This window comes from Plasmodium fragile (genome assembly GCF_000956335.1).
Source record: "Plasmodium fragile strain nilgiri unplaced genomic scaffold supercont1.69, whole genome shotgun sequence".
Classification (NCBI taxonomy): Eukaryota; Apicomplexa; class Aconoidasida; order Haemosporida; family Plasmodiidae; genus Plasmodium; species Plasmodium fragile.
The window spans coordinates 1,860-21,026 of record NW_012192649.1 but is presented as its reverse complement, the minus strand read 5'-3'; the positions used below and the strand labels follow the sequence as shown (position 1 = coordinate 21,026).

Below are 19,167 nucleotides of genomic sequence, written 5' to 3'. Positions count from 1 at the left end.
TGTTATTTTATGCTCTTTCTTTTCCGAGCGAATTAGTTCCCTTCCATTCTACAGTTGCCCTTTTGCCTCATCAAAGATGATGCCGACGATGAAGATGTTCGCCTTGTTCTTGGCGATTTTCCTTATGCGTTACCTTAATCCTGGAGGTAAGCCTTGCCCCAGACACTATACATGTTAGCATATTCACATATAAATACGTGTACGTATGCACATTTCCTGTTTGTTTTTTAAACGTGGATGTATATGAATGGAGACCGCCTTTTGGAGGTTATTCATTTAGACTCCCTTTTTTTTTTTTTTTTTTTTTTTTTTTTTTTTACCTTGTCTCAGATTATATGTCATCTTCTGACACCATCGGAGGTTAATTAAATAAAAAAGAAAAAAAAAAAAATTCCAAAGGCATTAAAAAGGGGCCGTGTAGAATTGATCACATGGGACAGTTGCGGCTTCCATTTTTATATGTGTGTTTGGAGAAAGGGGGTGGGTGGTGGTAGTCATGCATGGGTGTATGCATTAGCATTTAAGTGGAAACATGAACGTGTATATGTGTGCCTCCTTCCCTCTCCCATAGCACAGCTGTGCATTCATGTAAGCACGCCTGCACGTGAACACGCCTACTTACGCTTGTGATCCCTCTCCCCCTTTTGTAGCCTTTGAACCCTTAGGTAGCGCCGGCCGACGTAATATTAGGATACCATGGGCCCTTATTGCGAGTTCAGAAGAGCTAAACGAACAATTTAACGTGTCTGGCACAATTCGCCTGAAGACGCAAATCTCATTACTTGCTTCACCCCATTTTGACCCCCTCCCCGTCGCATTTCAAATGAAAGGCTCCAATCCAGCGAACCCTAGCAGGAAAGGTACTTCACGTGGAAATACAACAAAATGAAAAGATGAAAAAGGGGAGAGATGCACAAAACTAAGCGCCACACATTAACATAAACATCTATCCTCAATGTGTAATTCTTTTTTTTTTCTGCGACATAGCTATTTTTGCAGAACGCAGCCTCGCTTCTTCGGGTACGACACAACGCACTATTCGAGAAATGAAACGAACGTATCGCACGAACAATTGAGTTTGCTTCCATATAGTGCAAAGATGCTTTGCCTGTCTTTTTTGCAAAGAGCTCATACTTATACGCCTTTATCATTTCTGCCCAAACCCGTAATTATAGAAGATCAGTCTACGTCGAGCACCTCAAGTAAGGAAGCCAAAAGGACAACTCCCATGCGCGACGGATTAGACCAGCTCAAGTGCATGTTTACTTAAAGGGGGAAGGAAACGGCTGATGATCAATTTTATATATTCACTTTCACACCACATCTTTAATGCTTCCTCCCACGTGTTGCTTACATGTTGTCCATTTTCGTAATTCTCCCCCCCTAGCCCCTGCTACATCGATCATAAAAGAAAGTAACCCCCGAAAAAGAAAAAAAACGTACAAAGGAACAAGTGAGAAAAGGAAAAGACCAAACAAAGTAATAGCTACAAATAATGTGCACAAAAGTAATTTTTTGTTTTTTTTTCCCCCCCGAAATTTGCCCCCTCCGAACACACCATCAGGACATCCTTTCTCCAGTAAACTAGCATGAATTGTTGACAGTGGTCAATGAATAATTTAAGGCCGCCTCGGTCTGCACAAAAAAAAAAAAAAAAAAAAAAAAAATGCAAAAGAACAAATTAACCGCCTCCTTCTTCTGGCCCCCTTTCCGACCATTTTAGCCGTCGTACCGGAAGAGCAACCCGCACCCAGTGCCACATGTAAAGGCCTTTAATAAATCCTTAAGTTCTCTTCTATCTGAATATATTCCCATAAATTCCACAATTTGTTTTCCTTTTTTCTCCCTTTATTTTAGATCCGAGGGTAGATATGCATGCAGAAGGTAGTCCAACACATCGGAGAAAAAAAAAAAAAAAAAATACACAATTACACACTTCTTACTCTAAATGAAAGTTTAAAAATGGGGGGAAATGTAAACAACGTTCCTCACTTTGTTCACCTTTCCCATTCCATCCTTCGAAACGAAAAACTATAGGACCTAGAGCAACCACCAGTAGCCGCTACAACAGATTCTTCAAAAAAAAGGCCAAGGAATCAAAAGAATTAATTAACAGTTACTTGGACAGCATATTAGACAGCGACATGTTAATATATTACGAACAGAATGCGGGAAGCATACACAGTGAGGTAATATATATATATATTATTCTTCCTCTTTTTTTTTCCCAATTGGGGGAGATACAACACAGCGCATATTCACTGTTCTCACGTCATGACCCCCCTTCCCCCCTCAACGTACAGGACATGGATGTTGAAAATCTATCGGACGAATTGTGTATACAAACGTACGTCATGTCCGCACATTTAATGGTGTACGGTGATGAATTCCAAAAGAAAAATGCTTATATGAATATATGCAGAGATTGCCATCATTTTTTCGTGAATAAGAAGGAGTGCCTAGATAATTCCATTAACATGTCCATAAACACTGATAGTGAAACGGAAACAGGTGAGAAAATAAATGCGCATGTACACTCCACTGGGGAAATAACTTAAGTCTTTATCCTGAGATTTTTATTATTGTTTTTTTCTCTTTTTTCCCCCATTTGCGCAGTAATAAAAGTTCCCTTGTTAGGCCTGAAGTATGAGAAATCAAGTAAGTAAATGGAGAAGGCTGACGGAACAGATGTGTATGTGTCCATAGGAGCAATGCCAAATCTATCACACTTGGTTATTCTGCCCCATGGGCTGTACTGCCATGGTACACTGTTATCTGCACAGTCTATAATGCTTCCATTGCTCGACATTTAACACTTACATATCACATCATTAAATGGCTTCGCCTCACCTGTGCCCCCCTCGCAGGAAAGTCAAACCAGTCTCTTGTTGTCAACTTCCCCGTGACGTACGTCCTGTCAAGGTTAACATCAAGCTTAGTCAACATGGACTCATACACTTCAAAGAATATGTCAGCAAGCTGTGATATTTTGCAAACAAAATTGAAAAGATACATAAATCAAAGGCTAATCAAAATTCCAAACGAAATGGGTATTTTCTCGAACTACATTTCATGTTATAGGGATAATTTTAATAATGAGATGAGTAACAAACGAACGGACACATCCAACCCATTGCACAGTTGTAAAGAGTTGTTGAACTCATTTGAACATATGCGGGAGTTAACTTACTCCTTCGTAAACAAGTCCAGCAAAAAATATTTGGAACACCAGAATAGTAAAAAAAGAATGGAAAGTTTTGTTTTCTCCATTTTCAATTTGAAGTATAGAGAATCTGATACAAGTGTGCATATTAAACTCATATACGATTTCTACTTTAACATTCATGACGTTATAGAAAGGATTAGAAACGTGTACAATGAAGAAATCAGGTATTTTTTTTTAAAAGATTTGGAAACGCCTCAGTTGTTCTTCTTAAGAAATAATTCAAACATAAAAAACATCTGCTCCATAAATATAATTGCAACCATTTCTTGGTTTTTCAATCAAGTGAATATGGGAATATATAACAAGAATAAAACGGTTCCGGAATTATTTATGGAAAAATTTTCATCTAAAAATATTGAGAACATAGTAAAAATGGAAAACGTTCATAACAATGTACCAAGAAAAAACGTCATGGATTTATGCCTTAAGACTATGACAGAGATGGTTGATATGTTTAGAGCGGCCTTGCTTGATTACCACAAGGAGAATTTATCAGAACTTGATGAAGAAATACAAGCGATGGAGAAAGCGCGAGGCACATCATCGGGGAGAGACACACCGAGACCCCCAAGTCCAGCGAGTTCATCCGATGATGATACAATTAGACCCTCAAGTGCAGCGCAATCGTCCCATGCAGTTACACCGAGAGCCCCAAGTGCAGTGGAAACGTCCGATAGAGACACACCGAGAGCCCCAAGTGCAGCGAGTTCATCCGATAGTGACACACCCAGACCCTCAAGTTCCGCGGAACAGTCCCATGGAGATAACCCCCAAACTTCGAGCCCCAAACCAATGTCATACCCATCTGTATCATTACCATCCAGACGGGGATACATACCCGACAACTTCTCATCAACCTCATCCGTATCCCCATCACCATCCCCACCTCCAAATGAGATAACCAAAAAGTTTACCTTCGCAAACATGATTAAATACGCTGAGGTGTCCCTTCTGAATAATAGGCTAAGTGAACTCCTAGAGAATACGTCAGACCATGGTAGCAGTTACGAATCCCATATAGATAGACAAAGCTTACAGAGGAACCTTTGGGCAAGGGAAAATTTTATTTGTTTAATGAAAATTTTCTCAAGTAAGATGAATTCTCATATTTCTGAATTACAAAATTCTTTCCTACAAAAGCTTACTCTTGAGAATTATAAATTGTACTCAGTTTTACATAGACCCCTGGATGATAGAGAACATATGTACTTTTGTACCTTTCCCGGGGAGTATTTGATTCACAAAATAGTCTCCTACAAGTTTTTTTTCATGATTAACATTTACAAGTAAGGTTTGCGTATGGAGTTGGTTGTGCTGCTCTCGGCACACGAGTCCTTGCTTTTTTTTTTTTTTGCCACTTGTTTTTGCCCCCCTTTTTGTGATAATCGCCGTTTGCCAACTATCCGCATTTTTAACGTTCCAGCATGACCTCCCTGTCAAACTCAAACGCGTTCTGTAAGACTTTTTTTTGTTTCCTTCCCCCTTGGAACATTTATTTGTAAATTCGCTGAGTGCACAAGCGCACAGAAGAGATTCCCACTTAACGTACACCACAGGACACACGCACTGCACATCATGGTTCACCAAAATGTGCCACTATATTACCACATAACAGTGTAAACATGAAGGTAAAAGGGGTCGCCGCACATTCTTCCAGCTCTTTCACCAAAGGCGAAACGCACAAAAAATAAATAAATAAATAAATAAATAAATAAATAAAATAATGGATAAAATAAGATAAGATAAAGAGAAACCACCATGTTGAGGGCTCCTTAAAGAACCCTTAAAAATTGACGCAAATTTTTCATTCCCCATGCTGGAAATACGAGAAAGCCCGCACAGACGAATAGATTTACCCCTACACACGTTTAGACCTAGCGACGTACGAGCACATGTGTCAATTGGCCCCCCAAGCCCCCACAACTAGCATCATAAATTGTGTTTTCCCGCTTGCAACATAACGTCACGTGTTCGACCCTTTTCTGTTTCCTTTTTTCGCACGCCAAGACGTCCCACCCCAATTGGACTCTTTATTAAACACGCTCATGGGTTACTGCTGCTGCTGATTATGCAATACCTTTCGTACCCATGCGCATGCGCATGGACGGGCGTCGTTCTTTTGTTGGGTGGAGTATATTACTTCATTTGCCATTATCTAAGACAAAGAAAAAAGGAACTCCTTAGTTGGTTGCAAGGAAAGGAAAACATCATCTTCGTAATTGCACACCCAGATGATGAAATTATGTTTTTTTTTCCAACCATAAAATTACTATTTGATAAGAAAAAAAAAGAAGAGATTTTTCTTCTCTCTCTAACAAATGGAAATTTTTATGGTCAAGGAAAAATCCGAGAAAAGGAATTGTACCATGTCTGGTCCTACATAGGGGGGGTCAAAAACAACTGCAAAATTGTGAATCACCCGGATATACAAGACAGTTCGGCCTTTTGGAATGAGCAGCACCTTGCGGACATCCTAGCAGACTACTGCAAACAGTGTAACATAAGGAATGTAAGTTTTAGCAACCACACAAGCGAGGGCCAACAGCGTGCGGGTGATACAGATACATATGTATGGGTAGTTATTCGTGTTCCATGTCCCCTTAGGTCCTAACATTTGACGGATACGGAGTGTCTGGCCACCCCAACCATATTAGTATCCACAGAAGTGCGCGGTAATGTTGGCAACTCTATATATTTGCACGCGTCTGGAGTCTTGTACACGCGTGCGTACCTTTCGGTATCATCCCCACTCTTGCACATGGAGAGACAGACGGACGTGTCATTTTTTGCCAAGTTTGTGAGGACGACCACCCACTCACACGCATGAACAAGTGACGAGTGTTCCTGTGCAACTATGGATGTGCACATTTTTACGAACTCGCAAAAAAAGGAATTCTCACCCCCATATATCTCTACTTTCAGATTGTTGTCGAAACGGATGGGCGTAAAAGTTCTTACCCTACATTCAACCCATTTGATAGTTAAATACTTGGGCATGTTTTCGCTACCCTTTCTCTTACACAAGAAGTATATATATATATATATTTTTATTTTTTTCCAGCATATGGTGGAGCAGTTCGTTCATTTCTCCTTGTCCTGACACGTTTGCCTATTGAACATTTCGCATTTGCCGCTTCAACGATTTTTTTTTCTTTTTCTTTTTTTTTTTTTTTTACACCCCGGCCAGATTTCTGACGTTTCGATTTAATCCCGTCTTACTACTACGGTGCGAGCATTCAAAGGAGTGTATCTGCAAAGAAAAGGGGGCACCTTTTCACCAAGTTCATATTTTTGCTTATACTTCCTTTTTTCCCCTCCCCAGGTTGATGTACCTCTACAGGTCCCAGTTCGTGTATTACCGCATTCTCTTTTGCCTTTTTTCTCAGTAAGCGCATGCCAATTGAGAAGCAGGGGAGTACGAAGCCATTCCAGCAGGGAAGTTGCAACACGCTGCTTCGAAGTTGCTTGATGCAGGCCTTTTGGCATTATACGTGCAATCCCTTTAAAGCACCCTTTGATCGCACTACACAAAGAAGCAAAGACATTGCACATGAACGTTTTGCCCACGTGCTGCTGTAACTTCTCCGCAGGTATGCCTACTTCAACACCTTTGACTTGATCAGCTAAATCTAATTTACACTTTAATTTTTTTAAATTAAAAAATTCGTAAGGGGATACAGTTATATACACATATGCGTACATATATATTCAAAATTGGTGGGTGGATTTCACTTGTAAAAAATGGGAACGTACAATGCGTGTGGATGACAACGCGTGACGCATAAGCATATATATGTTTATATATACGTATGCACAGTCCGCACCACGTACATATGTGTTCTCTACACACACGTGTGTGTGCGGGATTGTATTTTTTTTTTTTGTTTCCATTTCCCTGTATATTTTTGCAACACAGTATACATACACACACTTCCTCTCTTTCTTTCAATCTCTTTTTTTTTTTTTTTTTTTTTTCCCATTAATTTTACACGCAATGAATAACTGATGAAGTATCATCGAAATCAAATACACACACGAATAATATATGTCTAGGTACATAATATATATATAATGAATTGTTAAAAAAAAAAAAAAAAAAAGCACCATTATATTTTGCATGTTAAAACGAAAAAAAATGAGGAAAATGGGAAAAAAAAAGAAAAAGAAAAAAGGGAAAAAAAGAGGGTAAAAAAAAAAAAAAAATGGTTATAAGGAAGCATTTTTTTTTTTTAAAAAATGACAGTAATAGGGGGTTTATAGAAGGGTATAAAGTAATAAAAAAAAAAAAATCATTTAAAAAAATTGGCATTTATTTTATTAAAAAAAGGGCACGTGTGTGTACATGTTTACATACACACGCACGGATGCACAAATGTTCGCTCCTCGCTCTGAAAAAGGGGGGAGTTCATTAAAAACAATAAACACAGGAGCGCGCGCATACACATATATATACGCAGTTGCATTCATACGTGTGTACATAAATGTGCACGTAACTACATACACGCACGATACATATTTAAATAATAATGTACAGGTTGTTTTCCCTATAAAAAAAAAGAAATAAAAAATAAGCGGAAATGCTGTCAGGGGATATATATCTTCTCTTTGTGTGAAATTTCAATAATCTGTATCAGTCCCCAAGCCGAGTGAAGAACATTAATTTATTCCTTCTGATATGCCAAACGTCGATATCGTGGTAAAAAATAGCTGTACATATTCCATGTTCAAATAGGCAATTGTTCTCCTTGTCCGTTGAAAAAAAAAAAAAAAAGGGCCTTCCATAGTTAATCTTCCTAAACAACCTCTTCTCGTATTACACGGGAAGAGTACCGTAAAAACGAAACAATGGCATACTCCTTTATTCAGTTCATTTTTCTTTAGCGGGTGTGAGGATGTAGTTAGTTACTTTTAGCGATGACCTTCCTCGAACATTTCCACTGTAGGCAGGTGTAAATATATGTACTCGTCATACGTTCTGGTTGGATCTTTCCATGCTTAACAAAATATATTTAGGGCGCGTATTTTTTGTACCATTTGTGTTATGTGGTTCTCGTCTATTTTAGCTACATGTCGACCTATCGCTGCTCCCCTTTGTTATTTTATGTTCCATACTTTTCAATTATCTTCTTCACCTCGGCTGCAATACATTGTCACATACGCCTACTCATACAATCCCCTGATCAGAAAATACAAAAGGCAGATATGTGCATACTCCCTGTTGTGTCGTTTGTTCTGTGGCTTCTCCAAACGAGGGTAAGAGAACCTTCTTACAAATGTGCCTACCGTCAGTAGGTTATTCAAAATTCCACATATTCTAACGCGCGATATGAACATTTTTTTCAAGCAAACTTCACAGTGAAGTTCCGACAGGGGCCATTAGTGCAATGGGTTATACTCCATTTTTCTCTGCTTCATTTCTCCCCATCTACGCACAACTTTACAAAAATGGATAGTATACAGCGGACGAGAAATAATGGGCGGGTCGAACAATTTCCTTGATATGAGTCAGTTCACCTCCGGAGGGAGCTTATCATTCTTATTTCTCTCAGCACTCATGATAAAATTTTTCACGTCATCCAACTTTAGGTGTTGCAAAATGTTTTCGCTAGTGATGGTGGTCATTTTGTTCGTATGGCCTTGAGGGAGAGTTTTACTTGGGTTTTTTCGGATGCTCATGAACTCGCTGTGCGCTCTATTCGCGTTGTTGCTTTGGCTACTTCTGTCGTCGCTGTTGTTGGTGGTGCTGCTGCTTGCGTTCTTTACATTGGTCGTGTTTCTTGAGTTGCTGGGTGTTTTGGCACTTCCGGGACTTCTGGCATTTCCAGGACTTCTAGCATTCCCAGGGCTTCTAGCATTCCCAGGGCTTCTAGCATTTCCGGGGCTTCTAGCATTTCCGGGGCTTCTAACATTTCCGGGACTCTTGTTGCTTCCAGGACTTCTGGTATTGCTAGGACTCTTGGCACTGCTGGGACTTCTGGCATTGCCTGGGCTTCTCATATTACCTGGACTTTTGGAGTTGCTGGCGCTTTTCATCATGACCGGACGCTTCACATTGCTCAAGCCCTTAGCACTGGCGCTTCCCGCTGTGCCATCCTTCGCGTTCCCCATGCTGTTCTTCTCCCCACAGGCACTGGAACTGTTGCTCGGCTTCTTCCTACGGTAGAGAATGTACTCCTGAACCTTGTTATTGCCGCAGGCCTCGGATGAACTCGTAATTTTTTTTATGTCATAGTCCACATTTCCGTCCGCACCACACGAGGTGACTCGTTGGTAAGCGGGTTCGCTTCTCTTAAAATGAAAACTAGTTCTTGAGTCCATGTTCATGGAACTACTTCTCTCAGGATTAGTTTCATGCCTATCAGCTTGCATCATTTTTTTTTTCATCAAGTTGGTGTTGGCACAAAGGTTTAGCAATTTCTTTTCTATATCTTCACATTTTATATTCTTGTCAATATTAAAAATATCAACATTAAAGTCGTTAATGGAGGCAAAGTTGTTGCTGCTGTTATGGTGACGGTGTCTACTAAATTCATCTGCCTTCTCGATGCTCTTCACGGGACGGAACAGGGAAGAGGCTGCAACGTCCTTGACGTTCCGCCCAGGTGTGGTGGACGTACTGGAACCCTTATTAGTGAACATACAATACTTGGTGTTCTTTTCAAACATATTTTCATACAACTCGGGGTTAAAACTTATTTTGTTATCGTGACTCGCATTCGTATTACTGTTTATGCGGGACTTGGCATAAGTCACATCGGCTACCTTGTCCCCAGGAATGCCTTTCTCCAAGTAGGTACTATTCTTTAGGGAGCTCTTCATCTTATTGAGGTAATTCTGAATTATTGATTGTTCTACATCACTTTGGTTCAGCTTCCTATTCTTATCGACACATTTCAGTAAATCTACATCGGCTGCTCCCCCTGACCCGCCTGCACCACATTCTACAAACGAGTTATTAATTAATTTCTTCTTTGTAACTCTTAGAAATTCCTTTGCTTTCAGTAAAAAATCATCGTTAAATGAGTCTCTGATAAAATTGGCGTTGTGAATATCTTTAATTAATTTTTCATGAAATGGATTTATTAGATAATTTAGTTTTTTCATATTATTTGCATTTTCATTTTGTGACTTACTTACATTCGCTGATTCTTCCATGTCATTGTTGTCATTCATTTTTTTTTTCTTTATCTTTTTAACGGTATTTTTTACACACTTTTTTCTCTTCCCAGTCATGGATGATATTTCGTCGTTTATTCTTTCCCTCATTTCATCCGTTATGTCACTTCTTATTTCTATGATGTCCTTTGTGTCTGAGCCATCCGAGTTTATAATTAGCGGTTGGCTACATAGTAAATGTGTGAGGTTTGCTTTACTCATGGACCTGCCTACACTACTGGGATTTCCCTCATTCCTGTCATCATCCATTTTTCCTGAAGGGCTAAAAACTCCGCCTCCACTACTGCTATTGCCCCGTTTGGATTCTTTCTCCTTTTTCACGACCTTTTTCTTGGAGGATATTAGCATATCCCACTTCATCTCTCGGATGCAATTCTCCAAAATATCATCCGCCTTATCTTGGAAGTGACTATATAAACTTTTGAATTTAAAAATAGACATATTTTTATACTCCTCTTCTGTATGTTCATCCGGTATCTTTCTCTTATTCAACAATTCGATGAGTTGTTTTAGTTTTTCTCGTTTATCCTCATATTCTTGTTTTTCTGCGTCCGTTAATTTATCACAGTGCTTTCTAAAGTGAGCCAATTTTCCCAACTGCACGGTGCCACACTTGGAACATACAGCTCGCAAAAACCGTCTTGCCTTTCCCTTCGAATTCGCGTCATTATTATTGTTTGGTGTACTGCCATTTAGTAAATTATTCTCTCCCTTCACATCACTGCCATTATTATCTGACGACACCATGGTGCTCATCATCAACTTCACATTTTCACTCGACCCTTGGTTAGACTTATCCTCCACGTTGAAATGATCCTCTCCCATGACGCCCCTCTTGCTGTTTAGCTTTTTCTCATGGACGTTCTCTTCGTCCTCCTCATTATCCTTACTCTCGGCTTTATCAAAACAGGTGCTACGTGTAAAATCCTGTTGCTGCTTCTCATCGATTTCAAATTTGATCATCTTTCTGCTCAACGTATTATCGCTGGTATTTCCCTGCATGCCACCACCTCCATGTTTGTCATACGTACCTGTGGTGTCTTCATCTCCGCTCGTCATTATACTATTACTTGCTTTAAAAGTGAAAGAATTTGTACCTTGCAAACCGTAGCCTTTTTTACTGTCCTCCTTGTTTGAGCTACCCCTCATAGGGGGAGATACTCCTTGAGATAAAAATAGGGTTCCCTTTTCACCGTCTTCCTCATTCTCCTCCTTCGTCGCAACATTGTTGGACGCATCCTTCTCCTCATTGTTATGTTCTGCTTTCTCTTTCTTAAATTCAGCAGAAACAGGAGAAGAGGGGTCTTTACCATTTAGCGCAATTCCTTTGTCAGAAGTGCTACACCCAGAAGGGGGCACATTATTATTTTGAGACGACTGGGTAAAAGACGCGTTCGCGTAAAAGTACGATTTGTCCAGCTCTAATGGGTAGCAACACTGTCCTGGGTACTTATAATTCGCATGACAAGGAAGTTTACAATTTTCACAAAGGACAAGAAGTTTATGAGGCAATTTCGTATGCAAAAAGGTAGTGGACTTTTTCTTATTCGATTCCTTGTTGTCATCTTCAATTCCTTTCTGTTTTAGCACTTTTGCATGTTCAATTCTATTAATTAATTCCTTAACAAAATTGACAGGAAATAAATTTTCATATGAACTTCTCAGTTGTGATTCATATTTCTGGTCCAAGGCATCTATTCGCTTTCTATTTTCTATGATGAATTTATCTCTTTCCATTTGCTGAGCTCTCTTTCTTTTCTTAGCTTCTAACTCTTCCTGTTTGCTGTCATGCAGTTGGCTTCTCAGTTCCTTTTGTAGCTGCTTCTCGTTTTCTCTTTCCTCCTTGGTCATCTTTCTTCGCTTCTTCTGTTCCTCTACGGCCTTACATTTGGAACACAAAAAACACACCCAGTTCTGCGGAGTGAAGTTTACTCCCCTCTGCCGTAAATTGTGATAATACTCCTCACCAACATAATAACGCACATAATCTGGAGGAAAACAATTATAGCAGAAACTTGTGGGACACGTGGCACAATGGATTAGTAAGTTACCACACTGAGATGATTTTCTAAAACAAAGGCAACATTCATGCCAGCTGCAAGTCCATGTCTTCTTCACATTTTCATCCTTAATCCCCTCACATAACTTATGATAAGTTTTGGGGCATCGAAAGCAGTTGATCATATCTCCGTAGTCAATTTCGATATCGTTATTGTTTCGGTCCTTCACCACCGCTTTGTAATTTTTCGTGTTATTACAAATGAAGCATCTGTACTCATGCTTGATTTGTTTCACTTCTTGTTTCCTTCCCCAGTACTCTGGTGTGTACATATTCTGCGGCTTTTTCCTTTCCCTTACAGATCTCCACAAGGTCGTATCGGAACCTCCGGTCCCTGCTGCAGCATTGCCACCACTTGTTCCATTTATGTTGGTCGAACTGTACTGCGAACTGAGCGGTTCCCCTGCACCAGTGCCATCTTTTAACAGACTTCCCTTCGATTTGGAACTACCACCTGTGACGTACACTTGGTCGTTTCCTTCTCCATACAGGGGACTATTATCATTCATATTATTAACTGTGCTAAGTCTCATTTCGAGTTCTTCCGCCTCATCCATCATAACCTCATCTATGTCTATTCCGTTATCATCATCATCGTTATCACCTCCATCCTCGTCATCAACCTCGCTGTCCTCCCCATTTCCACCACCTCTACCTTTCTGTATACAAATGTTGCCATCTTCTGTTTCTGCCCCATTATTATTTACTTCTTGCTCTATGGTACTTTTCTCCACCTTCTCCAAATCAACCCCATTTATAATGGGTAGCTTTCTTCTTCCCCTCTCTATGAAAAATTCCAGAGGATAATTGTTCGTGTTTTCCACGTCCATGTTCTGTATAGCTGCCTTCCCATGTAACATTAGCTTCCTAATCTCATCCGAGGATAGTTTCTCTTCAAAGTTGTCGAGCATATCTTCATCGTCCTGTGTTTGAACAACTAGCTTGTCCAATTTCAATTTCTGTTCTCTTCTAAATGCCATCCTTTCTTCTACAGTCCACTCCGTCATGAGCTTCCACACGTTCACTTCCCTCTTCTGGCCAATACGGTGGGCTCTATCGATTGCCTGAAGATCGATAAATGGGTTCCAATCTTCGTCATACATAATTACATGATTAGCTGCCGTCAAATTGATTCCCAGTCCTCCTGCCCTCGTACTAATTAAATAAATAAAATAAATGCTATCAGTTAGGTTAAATTCCCGAATGTCTAACTCTCTGATCAGCTTGTTTGTTGACCCATCCAGCCGCATATACTTCCAACACCTGTACTTGCAATACTCTTCCAACTCGTCTAATACCAACTGGAACTGGGTAAAAATTAGCACCTTGTGCATTTTGATTTCTCCTCCGTTGGATTTGTCCTCAGCTGCATTGTCCTCTTTCCCGTCATTGGCACATGTGCTCTTTTGGTTATTATCCTTTGGGCTGACTTCTCCTCCATCTGCCCGATATTCTGCTGCGTTCCGTTGGTCTACCCCTTCTTCTCTCTTCGGGATCAGTACATCTGCATATTTCGTCTTTTCATCGCTTCCCATCTTACTGTGCGCACAGGAGTTTTCGCCACCCTCTTCGTCGCCCTCTTCCTCCTTTTTCGCGTCCTCCAGGTCGGTCCTCCTAGAATCGCCCTTATCAGACATCTTCGTCGACTGCTCGTTGGATTTATCCAAGCTACTCGGTGAATCCTTCTTTTGAGTTTTAAAGAAATCCTTTATGTTCATCATTTTGCAGTTGTTCCCGGAGGTGACAATATTTTGGGCATTATCACTAGTATCCTCATTCGGTTCGTCCTTCACGTTGACACCGGACTGCACCGCAACGCTATCCGCTTTGTGCTCATCGCACTCGTATTCTTCCTGTGCTTTGTCTTTCTCCTCGTCCGAGTCATCATCATCTTCTACCTCATTGTTACTATCGAACAGGGTATTGGTGCTTTCCTTTGTGTTTCCCTTATGACTGTCCTTATTCTGTCCGCTGCTATCCTCATCATCATCCTCTTCTTCCTCATTATCTTCCCCTTGAGACAGCTGCTTGGAGTGCTGCGCTTGGGTGTTGTCCTCATCCTCGGCGTTATCCTGATCATCGTCTGCATCCTCCTCCCCCTCGGCGTCATCCCCCGTGTCACTTTTGCCATTTTTGCGCACCTCTGCTTTGTTGTCATCCTGTTCCTCATCATCGTTATCATCGTGCTCCTCATCGGAGTCCTCATTGAACAGATTATTCTCACCATAAGCTCTTTTTCTGGTGGTACCACCTTGGCCAGAGTTTCCCCGGTAATGGTACTCGGACAGATCATGAGTGTGATTAGGACGCTTCAAAATTTTGGTTCTTCTTCCAATGGACTTTCCACCTCCATTGACTAAATTATTTTTAACAAAGTCCTGGACCTTATCATAGATGCACCTTTTCTTTTTATAAGGGCATTCATTATCAATGGGTACCGTGTGCATGAAGCCTTTAAGCATATCTTCCTTTTCGGACGTGGGTTTTAAATCAAATTTTCCCTGATTCAAAATTTCCATAAACATAGGGCTACTTTCCAGCGCTTCTAACTTTTTAAACTTCCCTGAATGTTCTCTTTTTTTTTTCTGGGCGTTATTTTGTTCCTGAATTTTGTGGTACCTATAAGCAGCAACTTCCTTCTTGTGCTTGTCAAAACTAGACGAGTAGTTTTTAACATATTTACAATTTTCGTAATGCAGTTGGCACAATAGCTTGTCGATGAAGATAAGCTTCGAGGAAGACTCGATGTGCTCCTCTCCAGATATGTGCTTCAACTTTAACGCATCATTCTTTACTTGCTCTTTTACTTCTTCACTTTCTTCTTCGAAGAATGCAAAAAGCTTTTCCATTTGGGAAGGTCGACTAACTATTCCTTTGGGGTGGCCACAAATGATTCTCATTTTGATCACCAGCCCCAGTAACTTTTTCACACTAACTTTTTCTTCCACCATGGATCGAATGTCCAGCAGTCTCTTATACCAGTGAGCAGACAGAGTACCCAACGGTAACCAAACATCATGGAAAATCTTTCTCGGCAACGTAATAGCTTGCTCTTTTAATCTCCTCAACATAATTTTATCTAAAAGACATCGTATCGACTTTAGATCCTCCTCCTTTATGGCAGACTTGAGATCAATATTGCCAATGTTGACGTTGAGTTTCGATCCACTTCCACCCGCGTTCCCATTTTGGTTACTTTTATCATCCTTATTATTTTTATTCTTCATGTTATTATGTTTTTGATTGTTGCCTGCACTGCCACTATGACTACTGCCCGCAGCAGTGCTCTGCTGAGATGCGTTCATAAAGGCCTGCTCGATAATTTCTGAATTTTTAAATATATCTGGGAACATAAAATTAATGAGAGTAAACAGCTCCGCTGAATTGTTTTGCAACGGAGTACCCGTGAGCAACAATCGCATGTTGCCCACGACTCTATCCATTGAATGTCGGATGGCACCACTTTGATTCTTTATCCTGTGGGCTTCATCCAAAACTATACATTGCCACTTGGGAATAGTTTCCACGAAAAATTCCTCCTCATTTTTTACTGTTTCGTAGGTAGTTACGTACAAATCGTATAGCCCCTTCTCGGCTAGTCGATCCTCCTTCGCATGAGTTCTTTCATTTTTAGAACCACATATTTTAATGCACGTAAGATGCGGTGTAAATCTATGAATCTCCCGGAGCCAATTACCCACGGTGGATAAAGGCACGACGATCAAATGAGGACCATCGATTTTGTTACATTTTAAATAGGACAGAAAACACAAAGTTTGTATAGTTTTCCCTAGTCCCATTTCATCTGCTAAGATAGCTCCTCCTGTGAGGAAAGACTTTAATAACCATTCGACACCGTCCTCCTGATGCGGCTTTAACTGTACATTGTCCACCAGTGGCCGCCTCTCGATTTTACGTCCATTCGGATAGTAAACACTTAAAAATACAGACTCGATAAATTTGCATGCATTTTCATTCGCTTCATCTTCAAGGGATGAAATATATTCGTTGAACTCTTTAGAATCCATATCTACATCCTTCCTCGAGTTACTCCCGCTATGATAATTCCTATCCGAGTCATAGTGTTTCCCTCCTTTTCTACCTCCACTGCTATGCGCACTAGTATGGCTACTCCTCGAGTTGTAAAAATCATTTTTAAACGTTTTGGTAAGGTTTGCAAAGACTCGGGGGTTCACAAAGGGTTGTAAATCTTTCCTATGTGCTAGAAGAAATCGATTTCGATACTTTATGATTTTCGACCTCCAAAAGCTTAGCTCTCTTTGTCTCTTCTTCATAATTTCCTGAATTTCATGTTTCGTCCACCTCTTATGTCCCTGGTTTAGTAACGGGTCTTCATTTTTGCAACATGGGCATTCCCACTGATCTGATATATTATCAAAATCTAGATCGGGCAAGCATGTTGGGTGAAATGAATTAGGACAGAAATCACAGCCAAGCAATTTCCCCGGTCTCTGGCATACATAACATGTGGAAGAATTCACATGTTCACCATTCATATTATCAATAGCAAATCCTTTCCGCATCCGTCTCACATCCAAATTTTTGTGTTCCTCCGGTTTACACACTGGGCAAAACCATTTTTCCGACTCCGGTTCTGCCTGCAGACCTAAACAGGTTACATGATAGCTATTGGGACATCCATCACATAGTAACAAAATTAAGTTAGACGATTTTTCTCGACATATTTTACACCTATCTTCATTTTCTGGTATATCATCATCCTCATTCATACACTGGTAGCAAAGGTAATTTTTTATATCTTTCAATATTTCGTTATCAATTAGCCCTTCTGCCTGTAGGCACTCCCTGTGAAACTTCTTCTTACATTGTTTGCATTGGATGCATTCGTCTCCATCTTCAAAGTTTTCACGACACAGTGTACACCATGTTTTTCTTATTCTCATTTTAACGATCGGGGTGTAGAGACGTCCTTTGGGACATATATATGTGTAAGCGCACGTGCAAATGCACGTCCAGGTATATGTGCTTACGCGTTTTGTCTTTTTTGTGTGTATATGCTTACACGTATGCGTGTGTGGTCAATGTAACAACCTTATAGTTCTGTCTTTGTACGAATTCGCACGAGCAGTCCTGATCGACGTGACATATATATGTGTACCCTACTGACACGAGCGCTATGCACGTTCGATCCGTATGCGTTATACTCGTGCCCGAACTACTCCCAATAAACACCATGCGCGCCGCACATGCACATGTGTCCTCTAACTCGTAAACACTATTCTTTGTATTTGCATATAATAATTCATTTAAGGTACATGTACATGAAAAGGGGCAACAGGTTCGTGGAGCACTAAATAAAAACGTGGGGGGGAGCGCAAACCCCGATCGGTTCGCACGTGTGTATGTATGTGTATATATACAGAGAGGTTTGGTATGCAAGCGTACACTAGGCACTCTGTACGCAAGTATATACCTACGCCCAAATGAGTATGAGGACGCATACACACGTCAGTATGGAAGCGTCTTGTGCACACGACACGAATTGTGAAGCAGCAAGGGGATGCGGGGAATGCGGCTTCTTAAAAGTTTAGAAAAAATATATATATATACACGTGAATATATGCGCATGTACACACGTATACATACATATATACATACGCCCGTGTATATGTATTTCACGTTTGCGCAATACGCGCATGCACGCTCGACTTTTTTTTTTTTTTTTTGGAAATTAAAAAAAAAAAAAAAAAAGTACGAATTGAAAAGGGGGCGAAATGTGAGCACATGCGCGTATGGAGCAAGGTATGTACGTAAATGACGTATAAGTAACCTTACTGCATACATACGCGATGGCGGTATGAACGGACGCACGTGTTGTACGTACCATAAGGTTGGTCACACGTTCACGAGCAATGTACTGTTATCACCCATTTAACTGAATTTTTATTTCATTACATAAACTGTGCATTTTATGCTGTAATGTTATGTATGATAAGTACGCTCATATATTTGTATGATTGTACGAAGCAACGAACGTTACGTATGTATGAACGTGCGTACGCTGGCAAAGATTACGCGATTGCAAAAAAAAAAAAAAAAAAGAATAATAAAATAAAAAAACACGAAATAAAAAGCAGGAAAATAAACAAAAATGTTATTCGCATACGTACTCATACAAACGCATAAATTGTAAATATCATACAAAATGTATTCATATAACGATTAAATTAAAAAAAAAAAAAAAAAACAAAGTTTCATCTACATGCATTCTTGGGTCATAATTATCCCGCATGTATGAATGCACGCAAAAACCATACGTAGCGCTTTGGAGCAATTGTAAAAAAAAAATATATATATATTGCTTAAAACGTGTACCAGGTGAAAAGGCAGAACCGGTGAGCGTGCCAACTTGTAAACATATTACGTATGCATAATTCACCCGCCTGTATGCACTACGCACATGTGAACATCGCCTCACGCATGCTATGCATTATTCCGGCTAATTCGAATAGTGTCCTTGGTGTTGTTTCGCTTGGGGATTGTATACATATATATATATAAACATATGTATACATCCGCAACCTCATGTAAAGTGCAAATGGGCCTAAAAAATTCCCCGCATGCAAGAGTTAGGATATCCAAAAAGAAAAAAAAAAAAAAATACATGCACGAGGAGTATGCATATATATGTATGAAAGTACATACCAATAGGGTTACCTGCCCT

The 19,167-nt window shown here is 40.1% G+C and overlaps 2 protein-coding genes across 2 annotated transcripts; one reads left to right on the top strand and one right to left on the bottom strand.

Annotated features, from left to right (window-relative positions):
• Nucleotides 1–1,099: 1,099 nt before the first annotated feature.
• Nucleotides 1,100–5,837, top strand: AK88_04605 (uncharacterized protein; the record flags this gene model as incomplete). Its single annotated transcript, XM_012482215.1, has 10 exons — nucleotides 1,100–1,202; nucleotides 1,388–1,453; nucleotides 1,565–1,579; nucleotides 1,724–1,762; nucleotides 1,858–1,884; nucleotides 2,038–2,189; nucleotides 2,304–2,511; nucleotides 2,617–2,658; nucleotides 2,868–4,512; nucleotides 5,387–5,837. 10 exons carry the CDS (start codon nucleotides 1,100–1,102, stop codon nucleotides 5,835–5,837), a joined length of 2,748 nt encoding a protein of 915 aa, XP_012337638.1.
• Nucleotides 5,838–8,731: 2,894 nt separating this feature from the next.
• On the bottom strand, nucleotides 8,732–17,386 carry AK88_04604 (uncharacterized protein; the record flags this gene model as incomplete). Its single annotated transcript, XM_012482214.1, has 1 exon — nucleotides 8,732–17,386. One exon carries the CDS (start codon nucleotides 17,384–17,386, stop codon nucleotides 8,732–8,734), a length of 8,655 nt encoding a protein of 2,884 aa, XP_012337637.1.
• Nucleotides 17,387–19,167: the final 1,781 nt, after the last annotated feature.